At 41.1% G+C, this 25,870-nt stretch overlaps 1 protein-coding gene across 1 annotated transcript in view; it reads left to right on the top strand.

Moving 5' to 3' along the window:
* Nucleotides 1-527: 527 nt before the first annotated feature.
* CNGA3 (cyclic nucleotide gated channel subunit alpha 3) overlaps nt 528-25,870 on the top strand; it is a 38,479-nt gene continuing 13,136 nt past the window's right edge. The window contains exons 1-5 of the mRNA XM_030551871.1: nt 528-615; nt 969-1,100; nt 15,438-15,554; nt 19,875-20,054; nt 25,194-25,247. Of these exons, the coding sequence (XP_030407731.1) occupies nt 1,000-1,100; nt 15,438-15,554; nt 19,875-20,054; nt 25,194-25,247 (452 nt within the window). The 5' untranslated portion in view covers nt 528-615; nt 969-999. The remainder of the gene's footprint in view (nt 616-968; nt 1,101-15,437; nt 15,555-19,874; nt 20,055-25,193; nt 25,248-25,870) is intronic.

Genomic DNA, 25,870 nt, shown 5'->3' on the forward strand with positions numbered 1-25,870 from the left:
CCAGGGCAGCTGCTCCCTTTGCCCCCCCTCTGCCCGTCAGCAGCCGGGGGTGGGGAGGGGAAGGGGTAGGAACATTAAAGTGCTGCTGGGTCCTTTGCCGCAGCAGTGCTTTAGCACATTTCCCCCTCCGCCCCGCAGCAGAGAACCATCCTTAAAGTGCTGCTGCCACAGTGCTTTAATGTTCCTGCCCCTTTTGCCTCCCGTTGGGGGCCCTGTCGGTAGGGTCCATACCTGCAGGGCCGCTGACGGGGGGAAGGGGCCGCAGCACTTTATGGATAGTCCTTTGCCGCGGCAGTGCTTTAATGATTTTCAGTGGGAATTAGGTGCCTAAATACCTTTGAGGATTGGGATCTAAGACACTACAGTGAGCACCATGGAAAGGCCCAGGAGGAAATTAATAATTTTTCATTCCGTTTTGGGTTTGGATTGTGAACAGTAGATGATGAATCGTGCCACATGTTTAACGATGAGGATAAAAAGAAATATTGACTGGCTACCCATCAGTGAGCACTGTCCATCCTGTGCATTGAATGAGATGGGAGTCCTGTGAAAAAAAAAAAATGTGAGCATGAACAGAGGGGCCAAATTCAGATTGCACGAGTAACCTTAATTGAGGTATAACGTAACTTTTTGCAACCTAAATGTTTCTTTAACAAGATTTTTTAATGTAATTTTATTATATAAAATATGTCTTTCAGTGACTATTTGTAGAAGCTAGAGGGTAGAGAGGTCTATTAACTCATCTAGTCCTTTTCTCTGCCAATGCAGAATTATTCTCTGTTGACATTCACTAATGTTTTGCCCTGTCTAGTTTAAATGTACCACGTAATGTTCACATTACATTTATAAATATCACTGGCCATTTTACAAACTATTAATAGAGTTTTCTTTTCTAATAAATCACTTTTTAAATATTTAACACGTTAGCTCCATTGCAGTCTTTACAATATGTTATTTTTGTGTTTTAGCTGTCACTTGGATGCTGATATGTAAAGCAAAATGGCTAAAATCAACACCCAGCAGTCCTACCCTGCTATGCACAGGCTGTCTATTAGGACCACTGATGAAGACATTGAAAGAATTGAAAATGGCTTTAGCAGGTAATATGTCCCTTTCTTCAAAGTCAAGAAGACAGAAATTACTGTATATATATTGTGGCACGCCTGTAGTGCTATGCATTATGGGAGTGCTTGCCCACACAGTCTTTGACCCAGTGAAGTTAACTGAATTTCAACTGTTTGTAGCTGTGATGAGCAAAAGGCACAACAATAGGAAAGCTACTATCACTTCTGCTCCTGGAGCGAAATCCTGCATTCCTTGGGTCACAACACTGTTCACTTCAGTGGGAACTATAAGTGCTCAAGGAAAACCAAATCCCATTCATAGAATACTCCTCAAATTTTTGGGCTCTGTACTGGGATTTGTTGGAAGGGTTAGAGGCGAAGGAATCCTCTCTCTATGCCAAGCTACTGCTTCCTCCGGTGGAATGGCTGTTGAATCTGCATAGTTGCAAATCCACAAGCTCTAATTATAGGTCATCTCTCAATCCTCCCTGCAGTCTGGGACAAAAGGAGCCCCTTACAGGGCTGTGGGCTCATAGGAGTGGTGTGTTGCTTTGCAGGCTCCTCATATCTTCCTCCCATACCGTGGAATTGTACCAGCTACCTTTGCACTCAGGGCTCTCTGTGGGCATGGGTAGACTCGGAGAATGCATGGTGTATATAATGTATAAGCAAATGAGTTAATGTGTTATAAAACACCACTCATTTTCCCAATTCAGATGAGCCCCATACCTGTAGGGCGGGGAGGGAGAGTATGATTTACCCTGAATGTTCTGCAGTGCATTTACAGCAGTGAAAATATGGCTCGGTTTGTTCTTGAGGATGCACACCGTCTCAGTCAAGCTTGCCTCTTTTTAGGGGCAACCACCGTGGGGTATTTATTATTTGTGCTCTAAGACTGGAGAAACGTATTAGCTTGACTGGGTTTGGTTGTGTGAATAATGGGTATGGGGTGTTGAGTAACTGGAAGAGAGCCTGGAAACACCCACTTCCGCTTTTTGGGTCCACTGACTTTTCCTTCTGTATAGAGTGAGCACCTTCTTCCTGCACATAGGCTATATATGGCTGTTCATAGCTGCATAATGAAAATGGAGTTGCCTTTATTCCATTCAGAATGCCCTGTTTGACCTAGCGATACTGCACAATGTCCCCACTTGGGGAGATCGGCAGCCACCATGACTGCAGATCTTAGCACGGTTTTGCATCTGTGCACGGCTGCAAAAGAGAGAAAATGTGGCTGAAGGCAAGGGTCAATTTTTCCTTCTTTCCTCTATGTCCTTTTACTAAAGGATAGCAGTGATTGACAGTTTGCAGAACAAAATTACTATGCAGCTGTGAGGGCACTTGTTTAAAGGTTTAAAAGTAAAACCAAGTCACTGCATTCAGTGTCAATATCTGCGGTAAAGACTTAATTATGACAGCTAATGGGGCTTAAATATACATGTCTACCACATGAATTACACTCTCTCAACATGAAGGTAATCCTGGAAAAGCATTTGTTTCAAACATTCTGTTTGCTGTGGCCAATATTAATGACAAGAATTACAGATCAGTAAAAAAGATGTAATCTCCCTTTAAAAGAGAAGACATATTAAAGGTAATTGGATTAGATATTCTTGTGTGTGTGTGAGTGAGAGAGAGAGAGAGAGAAGAGTTGTAAGATGATTTATAGAAAATATAAAATGCCCTTGTAACATCAACCATCAGCCTGAAATGATATACACTCAGTGAGATATACTGGTATTTATCAAGAGACAACGTAGTTTGGCTTAGTCAGGCTGTGAGTAAGAATGTAATTCTAAGCAACAATGAGACAAACTTGTGAATTTTTTGATAATATTTAAGCACTCCATGAAGCTCATGCAATTTTTTGCAAAAATGTTACCAATGTGATTGAAACGAAAACAGGAAATATAGCTTATAACCTACATGTTTGTGAAAAATTTCAGGAAGTTTGAAATTGTTTCAAAAAGAGTAGGTGAATGGAGAACTTCGGGAGTTCATGTGTTGTAATGCGTTGTTTAATATGTTGTCTTTCACAAATTGCAAACGGTGGTTCTTATCCCCAAACCCACATTAAGGCTTATTTTATAAACCATGAGTTATTATCATAGATAAGTGGAAATTTACATCTCCAGTTCCTTATGTCTCTCATTCTCCAGTTTGAGGAGATAGGAGGGAAATTAGACTCCCTGAAGCATACTGGGGAGATGGAGAACTAGGAGGAGTAAAAGAATACTTTTTAAGAAAATGAAAACTGAGATTTTCATGTAATAACAGGTCTCCAAGAGCTAGGGCTTTAAGTTAGACATCAAATGTAGTGAGAATTATCAATACTGGCAAGAGAGGTAGTCCCTGCCCCACGAAATGTACAGTGGCTGCCTTTTCTCTGTAACTCGTGGGTGTGATTGAGAGCGAAAGTGTGCTACCAACCTACTCCACTGTACCAAAAAACTCTAGCTCTGATTTTTAAAATCCCGCCTCCCATAATGTAAGGGTGTGGTTGACATAACAGGGATATCAAACTTGCTGATATGGAGGCGCAATATGGTAGTTAGATGCCTAAATGATATCAGTTGCTCAAAAGGGAACATTTAAAATTGGGTCAGAACCTTGAAGTGTTTCCATTAAATCAAACTGTCTTTTGCAGGTGAAAGTGATTTTATTTCATTTTGCTCAAAGGCCAAAAAAGTGCAAAAGCAAATTTAGGGCCAGATTAGGGGTAGAGCTTCCATGGATTTATGAAGAGGGCAAGGTGAAGCCTCCATACCTGCACTTCCTATGCATGGGCCAGGGTACGCATTGTGCAGGGCTAGATCTGCCAGATACCCAGAAGGGATGGGAGGACGTTGAAGCTAGATATGGACAACTGCAGATGAGCTTGCAGACTTCACCCCTTGAAGGGTGGAGCAGCAGCTGCATGTACCATTGATTCTTTCAGAGGCCTAGTCTATGCTGATGGAAGAGGGCGTCCATCAACACGGCTAACTTTGTTCAGGGCGGTGGTGTTCCTACACTGACAGAAAAATCCCTTCTGTAAGTGCTTCTATGCTAAGGGGCTATGCCAGCATAGTTATGCCAACACATAGTCTCCGTAGTGTAGACATACCCTGAGGCACAGAGCCATAGTTCCCACTGTGGTAGTATGGCTCTTCACCATGCCTAACATGGTTTGGGTCTAAAAGGTATAATTTAACTAGTAGGAGTTTTTGTTTTTTAACCTATTATCTTTTGTTCAGTGACTCCATAGTCTCCTCTCATATTGATTTTACACCAGTGAAACCCATTGGCTCAACATTTCAATAATAATAATAATTAATATTTTAATATTACAGTGGTAACTGGAAGCCCTTATCAGGATTGTGCCTGGCACTGTGTAAAACCAAAAAAAGACACAGTTCTTGCACTGAAGAGTTTGCAGCTAAAACACCGATCCTGCGGCTGGCTCCTGTAAACTGACCTTTGTGCCTGGATAAAGCCAGTTGCAGGATTGGGCCTAAGAGGACAAGCAGCATGCAAAGAGCATGGGAGAGAAAATCAGGAAAATACTAGTTTATATACATCTTTGTGTTTGTATAGGCATGGAGTTCATTTTAGATTTTCTCTTGATTTATACTTTTATAAGTGAGTGGAATCAAGTTTAATTTCTTTTCAATTACTTCTCTGTGATGTTGGAATGACACTTTCAGAAACAAAGATATCTGATAAATTTGTAAAAAAAGTAAATCCAGTTGCAAATGTATAGAACCCATTTCTGTGAATGTGGAATGTCATCACTTCAGTACAGTCTTCTCACAAGGGTTCTGTTTTTCCTAAGCTACAAATCCACATTATACATGCCTACAGAGCATATATTTATTGATAAAATAAGCTCAACTGCAAAAAGTCTCAGGGCATGTGTACACAGCTTAATACGGTAAGCGACCTTTTAAAAAAAAACTCAAGCACCAAGAACAAAACACAAGACCCTCCCAAAATACAATGACACAGCCATTTACCCACCCAGCACCAGTTCCTTAGCCAAAACCTGAGGAAAGAGCTGGGCCTTGTTCCTTTTCCTGAAGTTAAGCAGATTCTGGCTCGGATGGAGCAGCTGAGGAAGTAAATTCTGGAGTCAAGGACCCTACACTAAGAATACCTGGTCATGAGGAAAGCGTGCGGGGGAGCTAACCCAGTGTCTCCTGAGTCAATGGAAGAGTCTTTCCATTGATTTCAGTGAGCACTGGGTTGGATTCTAGGTGATTAAATCTGGTGACCGTTAGCTTGAGTGTGCCAGCTGATCTTAACTAGGTTGAAAGTTGATCATTCAAATAGCCAGGACTCAAACCGTACAGCTTTATAGATCAAAATCAATACCCAGACTTAAATACAAAGCTCATGCAGCTGATGAAGAGCTGGTTAATATGTTCCCTGTAGCTAACACTAGCAACTAGATGGGTAGTTGCATGCTCCCAAGCTGATTCTTCAGAGTCTCAAGGGCTCTACTGAAGTGCAAAATGTGATTATATTATACATGTTTTAAGCATTTCAAGCACGAGGTGGGAGGCAGACAATGGATTCTGGATTTTCAGTTTCTGAGTGAGCTACAGTGTACTGAAGAGGCAACCATGGATCAGAAGACCTCTCACAACAGATATGTGTCTTGCAGAGTGGGACTTTGTCAGCTGCTTACTTAACTCCTTATCTAACACCAGCAAGTATTAAGGTTAGGGCTATCAAGTGATTAAAAAATGAATCATGATTAATCATGCGATTAGTCGCACTGTTAAACAATAATAGTATACCATTTATTTAAATATTTGTGGATGTTTTCTACATTTTCAAATATATTGATTTCAGTTACAACACAGAATACAACACAATGTACAGTACTCACTTTATATTTATTTTGATTACAAATATTTGCACTGTAAAAAACAAAAGAAATAGTATTTTTCAATTCACCTAATGCAAGTACTGTACTGCAATCTCTTTATCATGAAAGTTGAACGTAAAATGTAAAATTATGTACAACCTCCGCACCCCCGCATTCAAAAATAAAACAATGGAAAACTTTAGAACCTATGAAACGACTCAGTCTTACTTCTTGTTCAGCCAATCGGTCAGACAAACAAGTTTGTTTATATTTGCAGGAGATAATGTTTCCTGATTCTTGTTTACAGTGTTACCTGAGAGTGAGAACAGGCATTCACGTAGCACCATTGTAGCCAGTGTCACAAGATATTTACATGCCAGATATGCTAAAGATTCATATGTCGCTTGATGCTTCAGCTACCACTCCAGAGGACATACATCCATGCTGATGACGGGTTTTGCTCGATAATGATCCAGAGCAGTGCGGACTGACGCATGTTCATTTTCATCATTTCAGTCAGATGCTACCAGCAGAAGTTTGATTTTCTTTTTTGGTCGTTCGGGTTCTATAGTTTCCACATCAGAGTGTTGCTCTTTTAAGACGTCTGAAAGCATGTTCCACACCTCATCCCTCTCAGATTTTGGAAGGCACTTCAGATTCTTAAATATTGGGTTGAGTTCTGTAGCTATCTTTAGAAATCTCACATTGGTACCTTCTTTGCATTTTGTCAAATCTGTGATGAAGGTTTTCTTAAAACGAACATGTGCTGGGTCATCATCCGAGACTGCTATTACACAAAATATATGGCAGAATGTGGGTAAAACAGAGCAGGGGATCTACAATTCTCCCCCAAGGAGTTAAGTCACAAAAGTAATTAACAGTATTTTTTTAACGAGCGTCATCAGTATGGATGCATGTCCTCTGGAACAGTGGTCAAAGCGTGAAGGGGCATAGGAATATTTAGCATATCTGGCCTGTAAATACTTTGTAATGCTGGCAACAAAAGTGCCATGCGAATACCTGTTCTCACTTTCAGGTGACATGTAAATAAGAAGCAGGCAGCATTATCTCCTGTAACTGTAAACAAACTTGTTCTTAGTGATTGGACTAAATAAAAAGTAGAACTGAGTGGATTTGTAGGCTCAAAAGTTTTACATTGTTTTGGTCTGGATTGCAGCTATGTAACAAAAAAAATCTATATTTGTAAATTGCACTTTCACAATAAAGAGATTGCACTACAGTACTGGTGTGAGGTTAATTGAAAAATACTATTTCTTGTGTTTAACATTTTACAGTGCAAATATTAATAATATAATAATAAAATAATAATATAAAGTGAGCACTGTGCACTTTGTATCCTGTGTTGTAATTAAAATAAATATATTTGAAAATGTAGAAAAACATCCAAAAATATTTAATAAATTTCAATTGGTATTCAATTGTTTAACAGTGTGATTAAAACTGCTATTAATTGCAATTAATTTTTAATAGCGATTGCTTTTTTGTGTTAATCATATGAATTAACTGTGACTTATTGACAGCCCTAATTAAGATATAGCTGTGCTGGCACCAAAACACAGGAAGTTGGGGTTAGAGAGTTTTCATAGAAATCATAGAAACATAGGGCTGGAAGGAACCTCGAAAGGTTATCTATCTAGTCCAGCCCTCTGCACTGAGGCAGGACCAAGTATACCTAAACCAATAGGTGTTTGTCTTGTTCTTAAAAACCTCCAATGATGGGGTTTCCACAACCTCCCTTAGAAGCCCATTCCAAAGCTTAACTATTGTGATAGTTAGAACTTTTTCCCTAATAGCTCTTTTGCTGCAGATTAAGTCAATTACTTCTTGTTCTACCTTCAGTGGACATGAAGAACAACTGATCACCGTCCTCTTTATAACAGCCCGCAACATACCTGAAGACTGTTATCAGGTGTCCCCTTGGTCTTCTTTTCTCAAGACTAAGCATGCCCATTTTGCTTAACCTTTTCTCATCCATAGGTCAGGTTTTCTAAACCTTTTATCATTTTTGTTGATCTCCTCTGGACTCATTCCAGTTTGTCCACATATTTCTTAAAGTATCCAGAACTGGACTCAGTATGCCAGCTGAGGCCTCACCAGTTCTAAGTAGAGCAGCACAGTTACCTCCCATGTCTTACATATGACACTCCTATTAATAGACGACAGACTATTAGCCTTTTTCACAACTGCGTCACATTGTTGACTCATATTTCATTTGAGATCCACTATAACCCACAGATCCTTTCCTGCAGTACTACTGCCTAGCCAGTTATCCCCCATTTTGTAGTTGTGCATTTGATTTTTTTTCTAAGTGTAGGATTTTGCACTTGTCTTTAGTGAATTTCATCTTGTTGATTTCAGACCAACTCTCCAGTTTTTCAAGGTTGTTTTTTATTCTAATCCTGTCCTTCAGAGTGCTAGCAATCCCATCCATAGCTTTTATAAGCAAACTGTCCACTCCATTATCCAAGTAATTAAAGAAAATACTGAATAGTACTGGACCCAGGACAGACCCCTGCAGGACCCCACTAGATACATCCCCCCAGTTTGACAGCAAACTATTGATAACTACTGTTTGAGTTTGGTCTTTCATCAAGTTTTGCAGCCACTTCATAGTAATTTCATCCAGATCACATTTCCCTTGTTTGCTTATAAGAAAGTCATGTGGGATTGTGTAAAAAGGTTTACTAAAATCAAGATATATCATGTCTACAGCTTCTCCCCTATCCACTAAATCAGTCAAAGAAGGAAATTAGGTTGGTTTTAATGAAAAACAAAGTGAAGCAGGTTAGGAAATAAGGTTTTTCTGGTAGTGTCTCTTACCTCCTGCCTGGCTTATGTTCCTACTAATAAACCAGCACAGTTATATTAGTTTCAATGTTAATTTTTTTCAGTGTGCTCTTAGAGTCTAATACAATTGAAATTAAAATCTCTCTGAGATTTGTGCCTGACTGCAGCAAGATCTGATTTGTGAAATCAGAGGTTTGTAAGTCACTAGTAAAGGCAGAACACAGGGTTTTATTTCTAGTTGTCTTCAGGAAACCATGGCCAAAATATTTTAATCTGTGTTCACTTTGATTTTCGTATTATTGCTGATTTACTTCTGGGACTCCTTATATTAAAACTCCAGGTACATTAAGGGCATGTCTATACCCCAACTTACACAGGTTTGCCCTTGTTTAATTAAATTGTTTTAGTTCAGTGGCTCTCAACCTTTCCAGACTTCTGTACTCCTTTCAGGAGTCTGATTTGTCTTGTGTATCCCCAAGTTTAACTTCACTTAAAAACGATTTACAAAATCAGACATAAAAATACAAAAGTGTCACAGCACACTATTACTGAAATAGTGGTGGCAAGAAAAGGCCTCTGAGATCCAGGATTTCTTAGACCAGGATGACATGAGAAGCTTCTTTCAAGCAACAAAAGCTGTATATGGGCCAAGCTTCAAAGGCCCAACCCACTTCACTCTCAGGATGGCTCCAGCCTCCTCAAGGATAATGCAGCCATTAAACAATGTTGGAAGGAGCACTTTGGGAGCCTACTAAACCAAAAATCCAAGGTCTCTGAAGACACCATTGAGTTTATCCACAACACTCAGCACTGGAACAACTTGCTGATCCCTCATATTCTGAGGATGTCCAGTATGCCATCACTCAGACAAAAAATCATAAGGCACCAGGCCCAGATGGCATCCCAGCTGAGGTTTTTAAAGCTGGTGGAACAAAGCTCCAGCACAAAGTTTGCCAACGCCGTGACAAAATCTGGACCTGCGAAGAAATTCCACCTGACTAAGAATGCCAACATTGTTACAATATTCAAGAAAGGGGACAAATCTTTGTGCAGGAACTAGAGAGGTATTGCCTTCCTCTCCATCACAGGGAAGATTCTTGCCTGGATCCTACTAAACCGCCTCCTCCCTCTTGTCGAGGAACTCCCCGAATCACAGTGTGGCTTCAGGCCATCCCAAGGCACAACCAGCATGATCTTCAACATGACAGATTCAGAAGAAGTACAGAGATCAACACCAGGAACTATACATGGCATTCATTGACCTAACCAAGGCTTTGACTTTATCAGTCGTGATGCCCTATGGAGAGTGCTGGGTAGGTTTGGCTGTCCACAGAAATTCATTTCCATCATCAGACTATTCCATGATGGGATGATTGCCACCATTTTGTGCAACTGCTCAGAGACCGAACCATTCACCATTCTCACCACTGTCAAGCAGGGCTGTGTCATTGCTCCAACACTCTTCTCCATTTACCTTGCCGTTATCATGATTCTCATGCATGACCGCCTTCCTGACGGAATTGGGATTGAGTATCATATGGATGGCCAACTCCTCAATCTTTGACATCTCCAAACAAAATCTAAGATCACAAGAATTGGCATCACTATCCTTCAGTATGCAGATGACTGTGTCATTCTTGCACACAAAGAGGCCGACCTGCAAAGCACCCTAAATCTTTTTGCAGATACCTATCACACTTCCTTAACTTCAGGAAAATCCAGGTACTCTACCAGCCCTCACCTGCACAGACTACTCTTCGTACTCCAGAAATCACCATCAGTGGAGAACCCCTGGAAAATGTGGACCATTTTCTGTACCTTGGCAGCCACCTTTCCCAAACAGCTAGAATTGACACAGAAATTGAATACAGTATCTGCTGTGCCAGTCTTTTGGAAGACTACTCAAACAAGTCTTCAGTGATAGAGATCTGCAAAAAGGTTGTCAAGGCTGAATCCCCACTCTTTCACTCTGAGTGCAGAAGTGGAGGCCTGGAAGGATTTTAAAAATTAATACTTCTCCAGGCTTGTATTACACTCCCAAGGTTACAACTTCTCTCTGACCTTGGCTTGGTAAACACTGCCACCACCCAAAGCCAAAAACCCCCCAACCTTTTAACCCAGGAAGAAGCACTTGGTAATTCCTCCCTGTGGGGTACCCTCAAGCCCTTTCGCCCCCCACCTGGGGAAGAGCTGAGCAAAGAAACAAAGAAAATTTGCTGTGGCTACCAGCTAATAAAACAGCATGCACAAATCTCTTAGAACACCAATAATCCAATCCTGTTCTTAAAAAAGGTAAATTTTATTAAAAATAAAAAGGAAAAATACATGTGGGTTTTGCTAGATTTTAAAAGAGCAATTCCAAAAATTAAGCATCCAAAATAGCTTTCTTGGGGGTTCAGCTTAAAGGTTACAAGCAAACAAAAGCATCTGGGGTTAGCAGAGGAGATCCACAAGCCTTGAAAAATAAACAGAAATAAACACTGTTTATATGTGCCTGGCACTCGCCTCCCGAAGCAGGTACTCTTCTCTCAGTTAAGTCAGGGAAGAAGAGTTCGTGGATGGCAGCGGAAGTGTTTCAAAGACATACTGAAAATACATCTTAAAAAGGGAAGCATCGACCCAACAAACTGGGAGGATTTGGCGCGGAACAGAACACAGTGGCACCACACCATGCATTAAGCCACAGCTCACTTTGAGGAGAACAGATGTGCTCATGAGACAGAGAAGTGACAAAGGAGGAAAGAAAGGGCACAACTGTCCAGCCAACAACTATATCTCCTCCAAGATTACACCTGTCACTTCAGTGGAAAAATGTGCAGGGCAAGAATTGGGCTCCTCAGCTACTTAAAAACTCACCAATGAACCCCCTTGCCAGACATCATCCTTGCTTCGAGGGATAGTCGAGGAAGAAGGTAGAACTGAAAAATTGCTTACTTTCTAATTTTTACCATATAACTATAAAATAAATCAATTGGAATATAAATATTGTGCTCACATTTCAGTGTATAGTAGGTAGATCAGTATAAACAAGTCATTGCCCATATGAAATTTTAGTTTGTACTGACTTTGCTAGTGCTTTTCATGTAGCCTGATGTAAAACTAGGCAAATATCTAGATAAGTTGATATACCCCCGGAATACCTTTGCGTACTCCCAGAATATGGGTACCTCTGGTTGAGAACCACTGTTTTAGTTAAACTGGTGCAAACCCCAGTGTGGACACTTAAATAGGTTTAGAAATGTCTTATATTCAGGGCCCTACGAGATTCCTGGCAGTGAAAAACATGTCACGGACCATGAAATCTGGTCTCCCCCATGAAATCTGGTTACTGGAGAGAGGGTTGCGGTATTGCCATCCTTATTTTTTGCACTTCTGCTGGATGTGGCGCTGCCTTCAGAGCTGGGTGCCGACCAGCAGCCGCTGCTCTCCAGCCGCCCGGCAGTGAAGCCAGTGCAGAAGTAAGGGTGGTAATACTGCAACCCCCCCCACAATAGCCTTGCAACCCCCTTTTGGGTCAGGAACTCCAGTTTGAGAAACACTGACTTAAGGGCTTAATGTGTTTTTTTTTTTTTAAAAAACATATTCATGATTTGTGACAACATCGTGAAATTTAAGATTTAAATATCTGAATCTGTGAAATTCAAGATTTTTAAAATGCTATGACTGTGAAATTTACCAAATGGACCATGAATTTGGTAGGGCCCTACTTATATTGATTTAGCTTACATTAATTCCTTCCAGTTTAACTTCACCATTACAAGTTTGTGTATAGACAAGGCTCACAGCCCACTGACCTCTCTCTACTCTCGGTTTGACTGTAGTTAGGAAACAACTTTCTCTGTGCTCTTTCATTCAGTTAAATTTCCACATCTGCCTTTCATTCTACAATCAGATGTCTTTCTCAGGTAGAACCAATATGTGCAAAACCTTTTTTTGCCCTTTTCTCCCACCATGGGAAAGGTCTTAACACACTGTTGTTGACTTGTGTGTTTATACTGTTTCTTCTGCTTGCCAGCAGCTAGAGTGTATTTGTACAACTGGGCTCTGGTAGACTAATTTCTTTGTGGGTTAGTTGGTCATCATTGCTGTTGGCTGTTGTCATAGTTACCAAGATGGTATAGATTTAGCCAAAGGCAAATATTCAAATATGTCACAGGCTGGGGTCTATCAGACACCCAGCTGTTGGATGGTTGTTCTTTTGTGTATACATCCTTGTAAATTTTAGATTATTTCCTTCTTAGAAGGGAGAAAGAAAAAGGGCACAGAAAAACAATGTGAAGTTCAACAGAACACACTTATAACCCTTCAGCAGTCACTAAACCCTTCTCCCCACATCACTTTATTTGAAAAATTGCCCCTTTGAAAAATATTCTTTGTCCCACATATGACTTGTCCCCATATTTTCCATGGCTCTCCCTACTTTTACCCTAGTCCTAATGATTTTTTATGCCTCTCTACCTCTTTTTTTTGCTGCCATGCTCCTCCCCCTACCCTTGTTCTCTCACCAATACTATCTTCCTTCCTGCACCCTTGGTTGATGTTTTCCTTCTCCCTCTCATGATTTCCTGGTTTTCTGTTCCCTGCCCCTATCCCAGTTCCTTCCTCAGCTTCCCCACTTTTCCTCTGCCCCACATGAAGCTTCCCTTATTTGTTCTGTCTTCCTAATTGCTACCTCCTCTTTCTCCTTCCTATGGCTGCCTGCTCTCCATTCTGTCCTATATCTCTTCTTCACCTATGGATGCTTCTCCTTCTCCCTCAAGAGTAACCTCTGGCTCTTTCACCGCCTTCTTTCAACCCATGGTTGCCTATCCCACAAAGATTGACCCGTATCCAGTGCAGGCTCTTTTCCTAGCAACAGTTCAGTTGCCTTTTTCCTGCTTTCCCCAGCTACCCTTTTCCTCTCTCTCTCGGCAGCCAATTCTACCTCCTGGCTGCTGAAAGGATGTATAGTCATAGAGAAGGGATTCTCTGTGGAATGAGATCAGAATTAGGCCCTATGGATGTGCATCCAATATTAATGGCCCAATCCCTAACCCAGACTTTCCAAACAGATGTTTATTCTGAGATCAAATGCCCATCACTGAGGAGATGTACATTCTGAGAGTATGTCTGCAATAGAGCTGGAAGATGTAATTTCTGCTTCGAGTTGACATACCCACACTAGCTCTGATCAAAGTTAGCAAGCTAAAAATGGAAGTGTAGCTGCAGTGGCACAAGTGATAGGACAAGCTAGCCACCACAAATAGGTACCTAAGGCCTCTGATGGGATGATAATCAGGGCAGCTGGCGCCTCACACTGTTTGCGCTGCCATGGCTACATTTCTATTTTTAGTATGCTAGCTTGATCAGAGCTAGCGAGGGTTCGTTTACCTGAGCTGGAAATTATACCTTCCACCTCCGGTGTAGACATACCCTTAGTCTAACTTCTGAGGAACAAAAGGCTGTGATGGTGGTACAAGATGAACAATATGCCCTTTGATTCTGGAATAAGAAATCTTCTGCCTGGAATAATTTGCCCTTCTACTCTCAGTATACACAGGTCTGACTTTCTTCGACATCTGTAGGATCTGTTTCTCTAGAAGACATTCTTTTCTCACTCCGCATTTCTGAATTTTAGTTATTTCTATAAGAACTCCTATTCCACTCTCTCCTTAAAAAAATTATTTGCTAGTCTCATAAGAAAAAACTAATGTGAACAGTAATTGCAATAAAATTATAGTACTAATGGTACCTAAGATTGCTGTGTATATATCAAATACTCTAATCAATAACAAGAGGTCTGAGTCAGATTTATACAGCCTTTCTAACATCAAGCAGAATGTATGTTATCTTTTTGTATCAGGAAGAGAATAAGAAGAAAACAATCAGCATGGGGAGAATCCCAGTAGTTTCTGGAACAATTTGGTAAAAGAGTTCTTTTCAGACTGTGTGATGAAGAGTGGCTATTTAAGGTTTAAGTGTGACCGCTGGTGCGAGTCATTTTCTCCACTGAAAATACACCAAAGTTAATTAACTAATTTCTTCTGTTGGGGTGTTGCTGACTCTTGCAATGTTATTGCAAGTCACATGATATTTGGTGTTTTCCATAAAGCCCCAGGTTCCAGAGAATCTCAGCTTTCATTAAAAAAGTAATAAGTTTCTAGTTCTCATGGTTGCAGAGAAGAGTTTGAAAATGTGAATCCTAAGGAGTGAAAAACCAGGAGGTAATGGAAAAGAACCCAGAATTTATTGGACAAGATGCAATTCTGGCCCATGGAAATCAATTTTAAAACTCCCATTGTCTTCAATAAAAACAGGGTTTCTCCACTATTTTTAAAATCTCATGATCTTAAAGCCAATCTCATGATTTTTTGGGGTGAGGGGGCTGACTCATAAATTTTGAGCTCATGTAATTGGCAACACTGAACCCCATTCTGTTGTAGTAACTTCTGTACGATCTTTGAACCATGTATTTATCAATAAAAAGTCCACTTTTATGTCTGCTTTCATCAATAGCAGAACTTCCACTGACTTCAGTGGGTGCAAGACTGCGACAGAAAATTAGTAAACTAGGCTTGTCATGAGTTCACTTTGTACCTGGCTGCAGTAGCCTTTGTGATGGAGAGAAGATTATTGCTCCCCTCACCCCCTTATATATGAGTGGAAGAACTAAATGAGTGGCAAATGCATTGCAGGCTGAATAAAAGCCTTCTTTTTTAAAATTGATTTTGCAGGACCCATTCACTATGTGAGGACACTTGTTCAGAATTGCAGAGAGTCATTTCCATGGAGACGAGAGGCCTGTCTGAATCCCGCAGGAGCTCGTTCACAGGCACTGGAGCAATGGCTAGGTAACTGGCTAAGTAGCTTAATTCTGAATATTAAAGGATAGCATGTCTGCAAAAGGTTGTTGAATGTGGGAGGACAGGGGTGGTCATCACAGATTTACTAGAAAATGAGTTCAGTCCATCTGAAAACACAAAAAGCCTATAATGAACATAAATCTCATGTGACTTGCAATAAGATGCTTTGACCTTAATTTTGTACTGTATAGCTCAATTTTTAGTGTGCTGGAGTTGGTGAGTGGGCTCAGGCAGAAAAGCACATTGTAGTTCAAATAGGAAAAAGGTTTAATCAGTGCTGAAAATAAATTGAATATGGAGGAAAAATTAATAGTAAAGTCAGACAGTAAGGGAAGGGATAAATACGTTTCTTTTCAGACTGTTAACTGTATATAATCTTATGTAATAAGAGAGTAATAACTATTCCCTCCCAGTTTGATGGTGAATGGCTCTGACAAGAAAGCAGATAGTAGACGTTGAGAATACAGGGCTTGCTGAGTATTTTTAGGATTAAATTATGTCTTTGATGCACTTGGAGCCTCAGTCAACAAAGGTTGGAGGTGCTGACTTTGGCCCAGATTTAGGAAAACACATCTCTCTAGGAGAGCACTTAAACACATGCTTATCTTCAGGAATGTGCTTAAGACCCATTTAGTTCACTGGAAATTAAGCGCGTGTCTGAAGTGGAGCCTGGATTTAAGTGCATTCCTAAATAGGGGCCTCTGTGCCTGACTTAAAGAATTTCAACTGAATTCAGAGCTCTGTTTGTCTTCTGATATAGTCATTAATTATGTGAGGGACACTTTCAAGTTAAATGTCACATATTAAAGCAAACGATTATTAAAACTGAAGTCGTTTTACAAATGTAGTTTATTATTCTCCATTTCTCTCATCTTGGACAATGGAAAATAAACTAGTCAGTTCCCTTTTTGCTTCTAGTTACTTTTACTTTCCGGTTCTCATGCAATAACACAGTGCTGTAATGTGTGGGGTGTAAATTCTGTTGATGAATGGCTTTCAGTGGAATCAAAATATATTTTAGGAACTTCTTGACTGATCTTAGGTTTGTGAAAGTGGTGCCTAAAAGAGGTGACTGTGCCCCTTTAAAATATTCTGCTTTCTAGTGTAGTTAAGATGAACCAAATGAATCATTTTCATTATATTTGCAAACCACAAACTGTGGTCTACCAGACAGGCACAAAGATACTGGTCCTTAATTTCATATGTGAAGGTTTTTGTCAATGAGGTGAAGGCTAAAGCACTAGTGTTTTCACTACTGTGTCATCCACCTTGTAGATTCTGGACAGACGTAATGCTTGCGTATCTGGAGAAGTCTAAAGAACTTTCCTTGAATATTGCTGGGCCTATCAAAGAAGTTCTGCTCTGTTCAGCATTTCACCATGTTGTTTGCTCAGGGCAGATCTAGGAAGCATGGAAGTACACAGCACTGTCTCGACTGGGCTGCCATTAGAGGAAAATAGTCTCCTCGGTGGAATATTATATAGATAAACTGTTATCACTGCTGGGGATTTCAGTCTCAAATATTGTCATTTGGACACATTTTAGAAGCAAAATACTCACTTTACCCCTTTTACAAAGAACGACTATTTTCCTTTAAGAACATATAACTTGGGATGGGACGAACATAAAGAGAAACCATGCAGCAGTGATAAAACTTATATGTGTGTCAAGAGTGTGTGTTTATGTTATTCTAGTGCTCCATTAGGATTTTAGGATGAGGAAATGCTAGTTTACATGCAACAGGCGATTGGTGGCTTTCATAATAGGGGCTAGTCCAGTTGTCATAATTAGTTATTCATAATGCACACAGTATGCTAGACATTTTAGAGAACATACAGATAGATATATTGTCTGCTCTGAAGTGTTTACAGTCTAATAATTGACATGACACAACAGGCAAAAGCTACAAACAGTAGGAAGTGAAATAGGAAGGTAGTTCGATGATGTCACTCTGTCTGGAGTGGTGCACGACCATTGGTGCCTACCTCAGGGCAGACTGGGAAAAACAGGGCAGACACCCCAAACTGGTGGTATGTTCTATAAATAGATTTTACGAAGCCAGTAACAAATGTGAGCTCAGGGATCACTGTAACAGTCTTAACACAGAGTCACAGACAGTCCTCTTAGATTCTCCAGCCTATCGCCATTCAGACAAACTGGACTTAGTGATAAATGGTCACTTACACTAAAAATCAAACCACATTCAGGTTGCTTCCAGTCTCAAGAGACCAGTCACTCATCTCAGATCAATGGGTTCCCTAGATATTGCACCTAAGACAAGGCCTGCAGCCAGTCCTGTAATAAACTATGTAAAGGGTTATTAACCAGGGAAAAAAGAGAGTTATTTACAGGATAAAGCAAGCAAACCTATCCCTGTACACACAAATGAGTTACCATCTAAATCCTAAAAGTGACAGAGCTGTAGAGAGATCTGTCAATTCAAAATATCTTTTAGGGTGGACCAAGGAAATAAACCATGTTTTCTCTAAGCTGTGTGGCCACATGGCCATGCAGCTGCCTATTAAGCCCCATGCAGGGGTTCAGGGCTGTGGTGGGGAGAGGCACCTCTCCCTCACCATGGACTTGCAGCAGCAGGGAGAGGCACCCCTCCCCAGCACAGATCTGCCCCCGACTTGCTGCAGCCGGAGGAGAGGAGCCCCTCCCTTGGCCCGGCCTGGCACAGGCCTGCCAGAGCTGTAGGGGAAAGGAACCCCCGCCCCGGCCCAGGCCTGCTGAAGCTGCCAAGGCTGAGGAGAGGCACCTTTTCCCTGGCCCCAAGCTGCTGCAGTGAGAGAGTACTGAGGGAGTCCTCTCTCCTCACTGCAGCCCTGAGGCAGTCTGTACCCCAAACCCCTCATCCCTGGCCGCACCCCAGAGCCTTCACCCTTAGCCACAGCCCTCACCCCCTGCAACCAAGCCTCTGCCCCAGCCCTGAGCTCCCTCCCACACTTTGAAACCCTCACCCCCACACCACATCAATGTTATGTGCACCAATATGAAGGTGATGTGTCACACATCACCTCCATATTGATGCACATAACAGAATTCATACCGCACGTGGACGTAAACAATTAGAAGGAATACTGGAAGTAACCCTTGGGGATCTCTGGCTTCAGTTTGGTTTCCCTGGCCCTGAGAGAAATTAAACAGCAAAGAGATGAACAATCCTCACATCAACTATTTTTATTTCCCTCTTCCAGAATTCAGAGTGATGGGAGGAGGTCTTCTGCATGTGCTTCCCCATGGGTGGATGAGGCAATTAACAAAGCTTTTGTCTTGTAATGGACTACTTAAATTTTGATGGTCCTCCTTAGTCCTGGAGGGGTGGGGAGAGAGAAGGGAGGATTCCTGTGCCTGCATTCACAAGTTCAGAGCAAACATTTTCAAAGTTATAAAGTAAAATGTACATAGTTTCTGATAGCACAGAATACAGACATTGCAAGTGAGATTCATACACACAGCAACTTACATGCATTTCATGCAAAACATTCTTATCCTATTTTGAGCAAATCCAGCACACAGGTGAACTGTCTGGTCTCCAGCTGTGAGTTTCTCAGTTCTTAGCTAATGCCTGCAGTCTTGGGAAGAGCTGGTACCTTGTTTGCCAGTGTCACAGATGAGATTTACAAAATAAGGTTGCACAGTTACTGGTAAACTTCATCCACATTCTCAACCCACTAAAATATCCTTAAAGGGAAAGTGTCCCCTTAATCTGAATCTCCAGCCTCCATCACTTTCCAGCAAACTCTTCATAACCCATCCTCCTTCACCATCCAATCACCCTTTGTCCTTACTTCACATGGTGACCTTTGGGTATGTCATCACATGAGGATTCAACATCTCCCCCCTTCCCTTAGCACAGGATCTCTCACCTCTTTACATTACTTCTAATGTCAGAAGCTTCTAGAGCTCTAGAATATGATTTCCAGTCCCTCCCACCCTTAGCAAGCTGCCTGCTGGTCATACAGCTAGTGATGTCTCTCTGGCTCCCGTCCCATGTGGTGCTGGTGGGGGACATTGAGGCCTGGTGAATAATGTATCTTCCTGGTTCCTTTACATGTTAGAGGATGGGGAGCCCATGATGTGGAAGTTGTTGAAGGTGCCTAATATTATACAGCAAAATGTCATACTCCAGTGATGTGGCAGGGGTCCAGAGGCTGTGAAAACCCCATCTGGGGTATTCTCCACCCAAGTCCCATTGATGCAGAAGTTCTAGTTGCTACAGGACATGGCTCTAGTCCTGAACGAAGCCTGAGCCATCTGGGATTCTTGTCTCTTCAGACAACATTGTGTGTCTCTTCCTTGCAGGTTATCCCGTTTCATCTTATCACTGAGATCATGGGCGACACGACATTTGCATCATGAAGACCAAAGGCCAGATTCTTTCCTTGAGCGTATCCGAGGGCCAGAGCTCAAAGAGATATCCAGCAGGGAAAGTAACACTCACTCCAATTTGAGCAACTATGAGCAGCCAGGCAAAGTGAAAAAGTAAGTTGATCTGATTGTACTTTAGTGGGAGAAGAGTGGTCTTGGGGTAATCATGTTCTTTCTGTGAATGGGATGTGAGCATGCTGTGTTTTATTTGAGGATAGGAAATGAGTAGGGTAGCTAATACTCTCCAGAAACTTTCCTGAAAGATAATTTAAGTCCTCCAACTTCCAAGAAAACTGGAGAAAGCAATAGTCCAAGCTGAGGCTTCCCTAATTCTCCAGAAGTCAGCGTATCCTATTACATGCGTTTCAATAGAGTAGAGCTTAGCCAGCAATGGAATGGAAATAAGATAGAGCTGCTTAATAAATGTAATTTCCCTAGGGATCATCATGCTGGGTTTTTATACATAATTAGCTGAAGGTAACCATTGCTTTGGCTGATCTCCCTGGATAAGCAGTGGAGGAGGGCATGGTTCAGTTTGAAATTGCAGCTCTGGGGTCTTTGACCTCACAGATGGAGGCACAAGCCCTCAGTTGCAGGTAGCTTGCAGAAGCACTTAGGTAAATAATACATTTTCCCAGCAGCTGATATAACATAAGAAATTCTTACATAGGGGTGCAACATGCAGATGATGTTGATACTTCTGCTACAACTAATGCATTCCTGCTGCTTTTATTGGCTGTCATTGTGCTTGCTAGCAAATGTGCAACCACGGCTTAGAAATGCTATTTCTCTATTTGTTCATTAGGTAAGAGTAACAAACCCAGTTCCTGAATGAAGAAAATAAATGCTTTGTCCCCCTAAACTATTTGTATGCCCCAGTTTCCTCACTTTTTCCCACTCTGCAGTAAGAAGCAGGTTGTAGTGTAAACACCTATACCACACAATCCTGTTCAAGCACTAAACAAACCAATTGTCTGAGTCTCACATGAATGATGATAATGAATGCTGTTTCCTTAAAATATTTTCTTCCTCAAAAGCATGTTGGCAAGGGTTTCAGAAGTGACGTTTTTAGCTTACATTGCTTATGACGTAACAGTCCCTTACATCTGGACTTTATTTTGTACTGTTTGGGAGGAAAATACTTCCCAAAAGAGCACATTGACATGTGGTCAGCTTACCTGCTGTCACTCTGCTGCTCTATACTAGGGATGAAAGCAGTTCCCAGTGTAAAGACATTTAGAATCTGGACGTTAGCCTCTAGTGCTTGGAAACTCCACTACAAGTATTTGTGCAAAATGCAGTAATGCTTAATCGTATCCAGCCAAATATCCTCCATCAAATCACTGATAGGCTTCTGGTCCAGAAATCAGAATTTTTTTTGGCTGAGTTGAGTCATTAGAAGATGTTCACTCATCAGTGCCACAAGCAGGTTTAGTCTTGTCTAAGATCTTTTTTTAAATAAATGAACTAATGCCTTCAAGTGAGCCCTTCATGTGTTTCCAGGCTTTCTATTTTGCAAATGAACATAATACATGACTTAGTTTATGTCTACACTACAAAATTAAGGCGACCTAACTAACGTCAGCATACAGTCACTGCAATAATTACATTGGTTGTGTGCATCTACACTTTACTCCTTGTGTTGGTGGTGTGCGTACTCACCAGGAGCACTTGCATTGATTGTACTGTTAATGTGGGGTATTGTGGGATGGCTTCTGAAAGCCAGTAGCAGTTGATGTAACCAATACAGCATCTACAACCACGGCTCTCAACCTTTCCAGACTACTGTACCCCTTTCACGAGTCTGATTTGTCTTGTGAACCCCCAAGTTTCACCTCACTTTAAAACTACTTGCTGACAAAGTCAGACATAAAAATGTCCGAGACCAATGCAGGTTCGAGTAAGTATTTGATTGAGAGAGGAAAATCAAAACGTGACAGATTGAAATTTCAAACCATGTGGCTGTTTATTAACGAGGATAAGTTACAACTTGGGCCAGGAAAGGGCAATTTATCAACTAGAAACACTATCAGAATAAAAACATACACAACTTGACACAGTCTATTTACATCCAACAACAAGAATCCAAATGATTTATGATCAACTACTCACTAAAAACCAGAGCAGATACACAAAACTAAGTAAACTGTTTGCGCATTAACTGAATATTGTAAAATACACCAACCAACTACAATAGCAATTAATACAACAATTTGGCTCTCATATACTGTATACACAACTTTGCACCAAGTAAGGGAAGAGAAAAAAAAAAGGAAGAGGCTAAGCAAACAGAGTATTTACAGAAATTAAAATGCACATACCACACTCCAAGCGCAACTGACCAGCAGTACAGACACCAAAAGCATTACGAATTGATGGGAAATAATCCAAAAAACAAAACGAAATGACACGACACGAGCCGGCAAAATCCGAAAGAGACCCTGGCTGAAAGGGTGATCAGGCCTTTCAGCTAATATGCGGATACTCCTGCCATTTTTGGCGCGAGACATAATTTTATTTGAAGACTCTTACTTGTGTCAGCGTCTGATTGGTCCCTAGCTCCTTCACCTTCCAGGTTCCGAGCTGGTGCCCTCTACGTAAACAGTATCTGCACCTGGCACACTACTTCTTTGCACATGGCACCCTACTCTTTTGCACATGGCACTAACTTGACCCACAATTGACCAGACAGAAGGTTCGAGAATGGGCACACGGCACTATAATGTTGCACACTGCACCATAGGGTAGCACACGGCACTATGGTGTTGCACACGGCACCAATGTGACCCTTGACTGATAATTGGCCATACAGACGCCATGTTTGAGCATAGATTTAGGATTGCGACAAAAAATATAAAAATGTCACAGCACACTGTTACTGAAAAATTGCTTATTTTCTCATTTTTACCATATAGTTATAAAATAAATCAATTGGAATATAAATATTGTACTTACATTTCAGTGTATAGTAGGTACAAGTCTTTGTCTGTATGAAATTTTAGTTTGTACCAACTTTACTAGTGCTTTCTATGTAGCCTGTTGCAAAATTGGGACCGGTTCTGTTCAATATCTTCATCAACGATTTAGATGTTGGCCTAGAAAGTACGCTTATTAAGTTTGCGGACGATACCAAACTGGGAGGGATTGCAACTGCTTTGGAGGACAGGGTCAAAATTCAAAATGATCTGGACAAATTGGAGAAATGGTCTGAGGTAAACAGGATCAAGTTCAATAAAAATAAATGCAAAGTGCTCCACCTAGGAAGGAACAATCAGTTTCACAAATACAGAATGGGAAGAGACTGTCTAGGAAGAAGTATGGCAGAAAGAGATCTAGGGGTCATAGTAGACCACAAGCTTAATATGAGTCAACAATGTGATACTGTTGCAAAAAAAGCAAACGTGATTCTGGGATGCATTAACAGGTGTGTTGTAAACAAGACACGATAAGTCATTCTTCCACTTTACTCTGCACTGATTAGGCCTCAACTGGAGTATTGTGTCCAGTTCTGGGCACCGCATTTCAAGAAAGATGTGGAGAAATTGGAGAGGGTCCAGAGAAGAGCAACAAGAATGATTAAAGGTCTTGAGAACATGACCTATGAAGGAAGGCTGAAGGAATTGGGTTTGTTTAGTTTGGAAAAGAGAAGACTGAGAGGGGACATGATAGCAGTTTTCAGGTATCTAAAAGGGTGTCATCAGGAGGAGGGAGAAAACTTGTTCACCTTAGCCTCCAATGATAGAACAAGAAGCAATGGGCTTAAACTGCAGCAAGGGAGATTAAGGTTGGACATTAGGAAAAAGTTCCTAACTGTCAGGGTAGTTAAACACTGGAATAGATTGCCTAGGGAGTTTGTGGAATCTCCATCTCTGGAGATATTTAAGAGTAGGTTAGATAAATGTCTATCAGGGATGATCTAGACAGTATTTGGTCCTGCCATGAGGGCAGGGGACTGGACTCGATGACCTCTCGAGGTCCCTTCCAGTCCTGGAGTCTATGAGTCTATGAGTAAATATCTAGATATCTCTAGGCAAAATTAGGCAAATATCTCCCCTTGGTAAACCTCTGTGTACCCCCAGGGTATGTGTACGCCTGTTTGAGAACCACTGGTCTACTCTGACACTGCATTGACCTAACTACAGCAACACTGACTACACCTCTTGTGAAGGTGGAGTTATTAAGTTGGTGTAATAGGGCAGTTACATTGGCAGGAGCGAAATTTTAGTGTAGACACTTATATTGGTCAGTGTAAGCTGCCTTGCATTGACTTAGCTCAGTAGTATAGACCAGGCCTTAGTGGTTTAAATTAACCCCACACAGCTGGCTAAAAAAAACGTTGTGGTTTGTTAAAACACAGTGATGTGTTTTTGATGTATCTTGTAACTTTTTGGGAGGCTCTTTCTTTGAAGTTCAGGCTCCCATAGTTTGTGGCACAGTCTGAGATGGGTAAGGACTTGGTTTGAATTTGCAGCTGGTAATTAATATTATAGTGAACATCGCACAGATTTGCAGCAGATTGATACAGTTCCATCTTTACTGAAACTGCTTCTTAATAATTCAGGTTTGGAAACTGTGTATTTCTTTGCATGTGTAATATATTTTGTCTGATTAGTTATGCTTCTATCTTCTAGTCACTCAAGTCAACAGCCAAGAGATTTTCTGATTTCTGCATTAGGAGCCCATTAGTGTTTCTGATTCAAAGCCATTAGAGTGGACAAAACTGGTCGTGTGCCAACAATGTTATTTCTTTAGATAACCAAATTCTGAGATATCCAGTCTCCCCATCTCAGATTGTGCTGCTGTTGCCATGTGACAGCAGCTCCAAATTGTTGTGCTATTATGTAGAGTTAATTTTGCAGCAACAGTAGACATTTCTGCTGTCTGTCCAGGATTCTTGGCACTGCTTCTATGAAGAAGACTTGAAAGGCTTGAGAAACGCTTATAAGAGCAGCCAAATGGGAACGCTGCTATAAATAGTGAGATTCATGCTGTCAAGCATTAATACACCTGAGAGCAGGCTAAAGTGCTTCAGACATCTGACATGATCACAAATGTGTATGTTCTGTACATGATCAAGGGTGCTCTGAATAGTTATGCAAAGGGGCTTACAGTGGCGGTCAAAGTTGACCCTCTTAATCTTTTCAGAGTATGTATAGGACCAGCAGTTTGATCTATCATGTTGGTGAACATGTGCACAAAATGTCCAAGGCTTTCATGTTGTTCCTTTACTGTGTTCTATTTAACTTGCTACAGCCACTGGTCCCTGGCCAGATTTAATGTCAACAACAGCAACAACACCAATGAAGAGTAAGTACATCACTGCTTGCTTTATAGCACCTACCTGCCTGTGATGTACCAGCTCCTTATCCTCTTCCCTGTTGAAAACATGTTAGTGACAATTGTAGCTATAGACTCCTGCTTATCTTTTTCAAAGCACCTTCCTGATATATGTCTTTATTGTAGAGAAAGATTTAGTTTTGTAGGTCATGGAAATACCCCTTTGTTTCCAGGAGAATTCTTAGTGTCCTAACTTGAAGGACAGCTTCTCTTCTTTTCCCCCACCCAGTCTGAGTGAACAGCTACTTAGCCCCCACCTCCTCAAATTCAGGCTGGCTGATTTTGCAGCTTCGCTAATGGGTTTGTTAACATTTAAACTTATGAATGAGAGAGCTCTATATTCATTTTTAATGGTGTTCTCTTTTTTATTCACACACAGGGCTTTGCTTCCAAATCAAATGTTCAAATACCTTCAGGTTGTCATCTGTGGTTAAAAGTTGATTTTGAGCAGGTTGTGCGGAAGTTCTGGATGCACTCTGTGTAAATCAGGATTGGATGTCTTTCTAAAAGATATGCTTTAGCTAAACCAAAAGTTGTTGGGTTGGTGCAGGAATTGCTTGATGAAATTATATGGCCTGTGTCATACAGGTCTT

The sequence above is a fragment of the Gopherus evgoodei genome, chromosome 1 (assembly GCF_007399415.2).
Source record: "Gopherus evgoodei ecotype Sinaloan lineage chromosome 1, rGopEvg1_v1.p, whole genome shotgun sequence".
NCBI classification, from domain to species: Eukaryota; Metazoa; Chordata; order Testudines; family Testudinidae; genus Gopherus; species Gopherus evgoodei.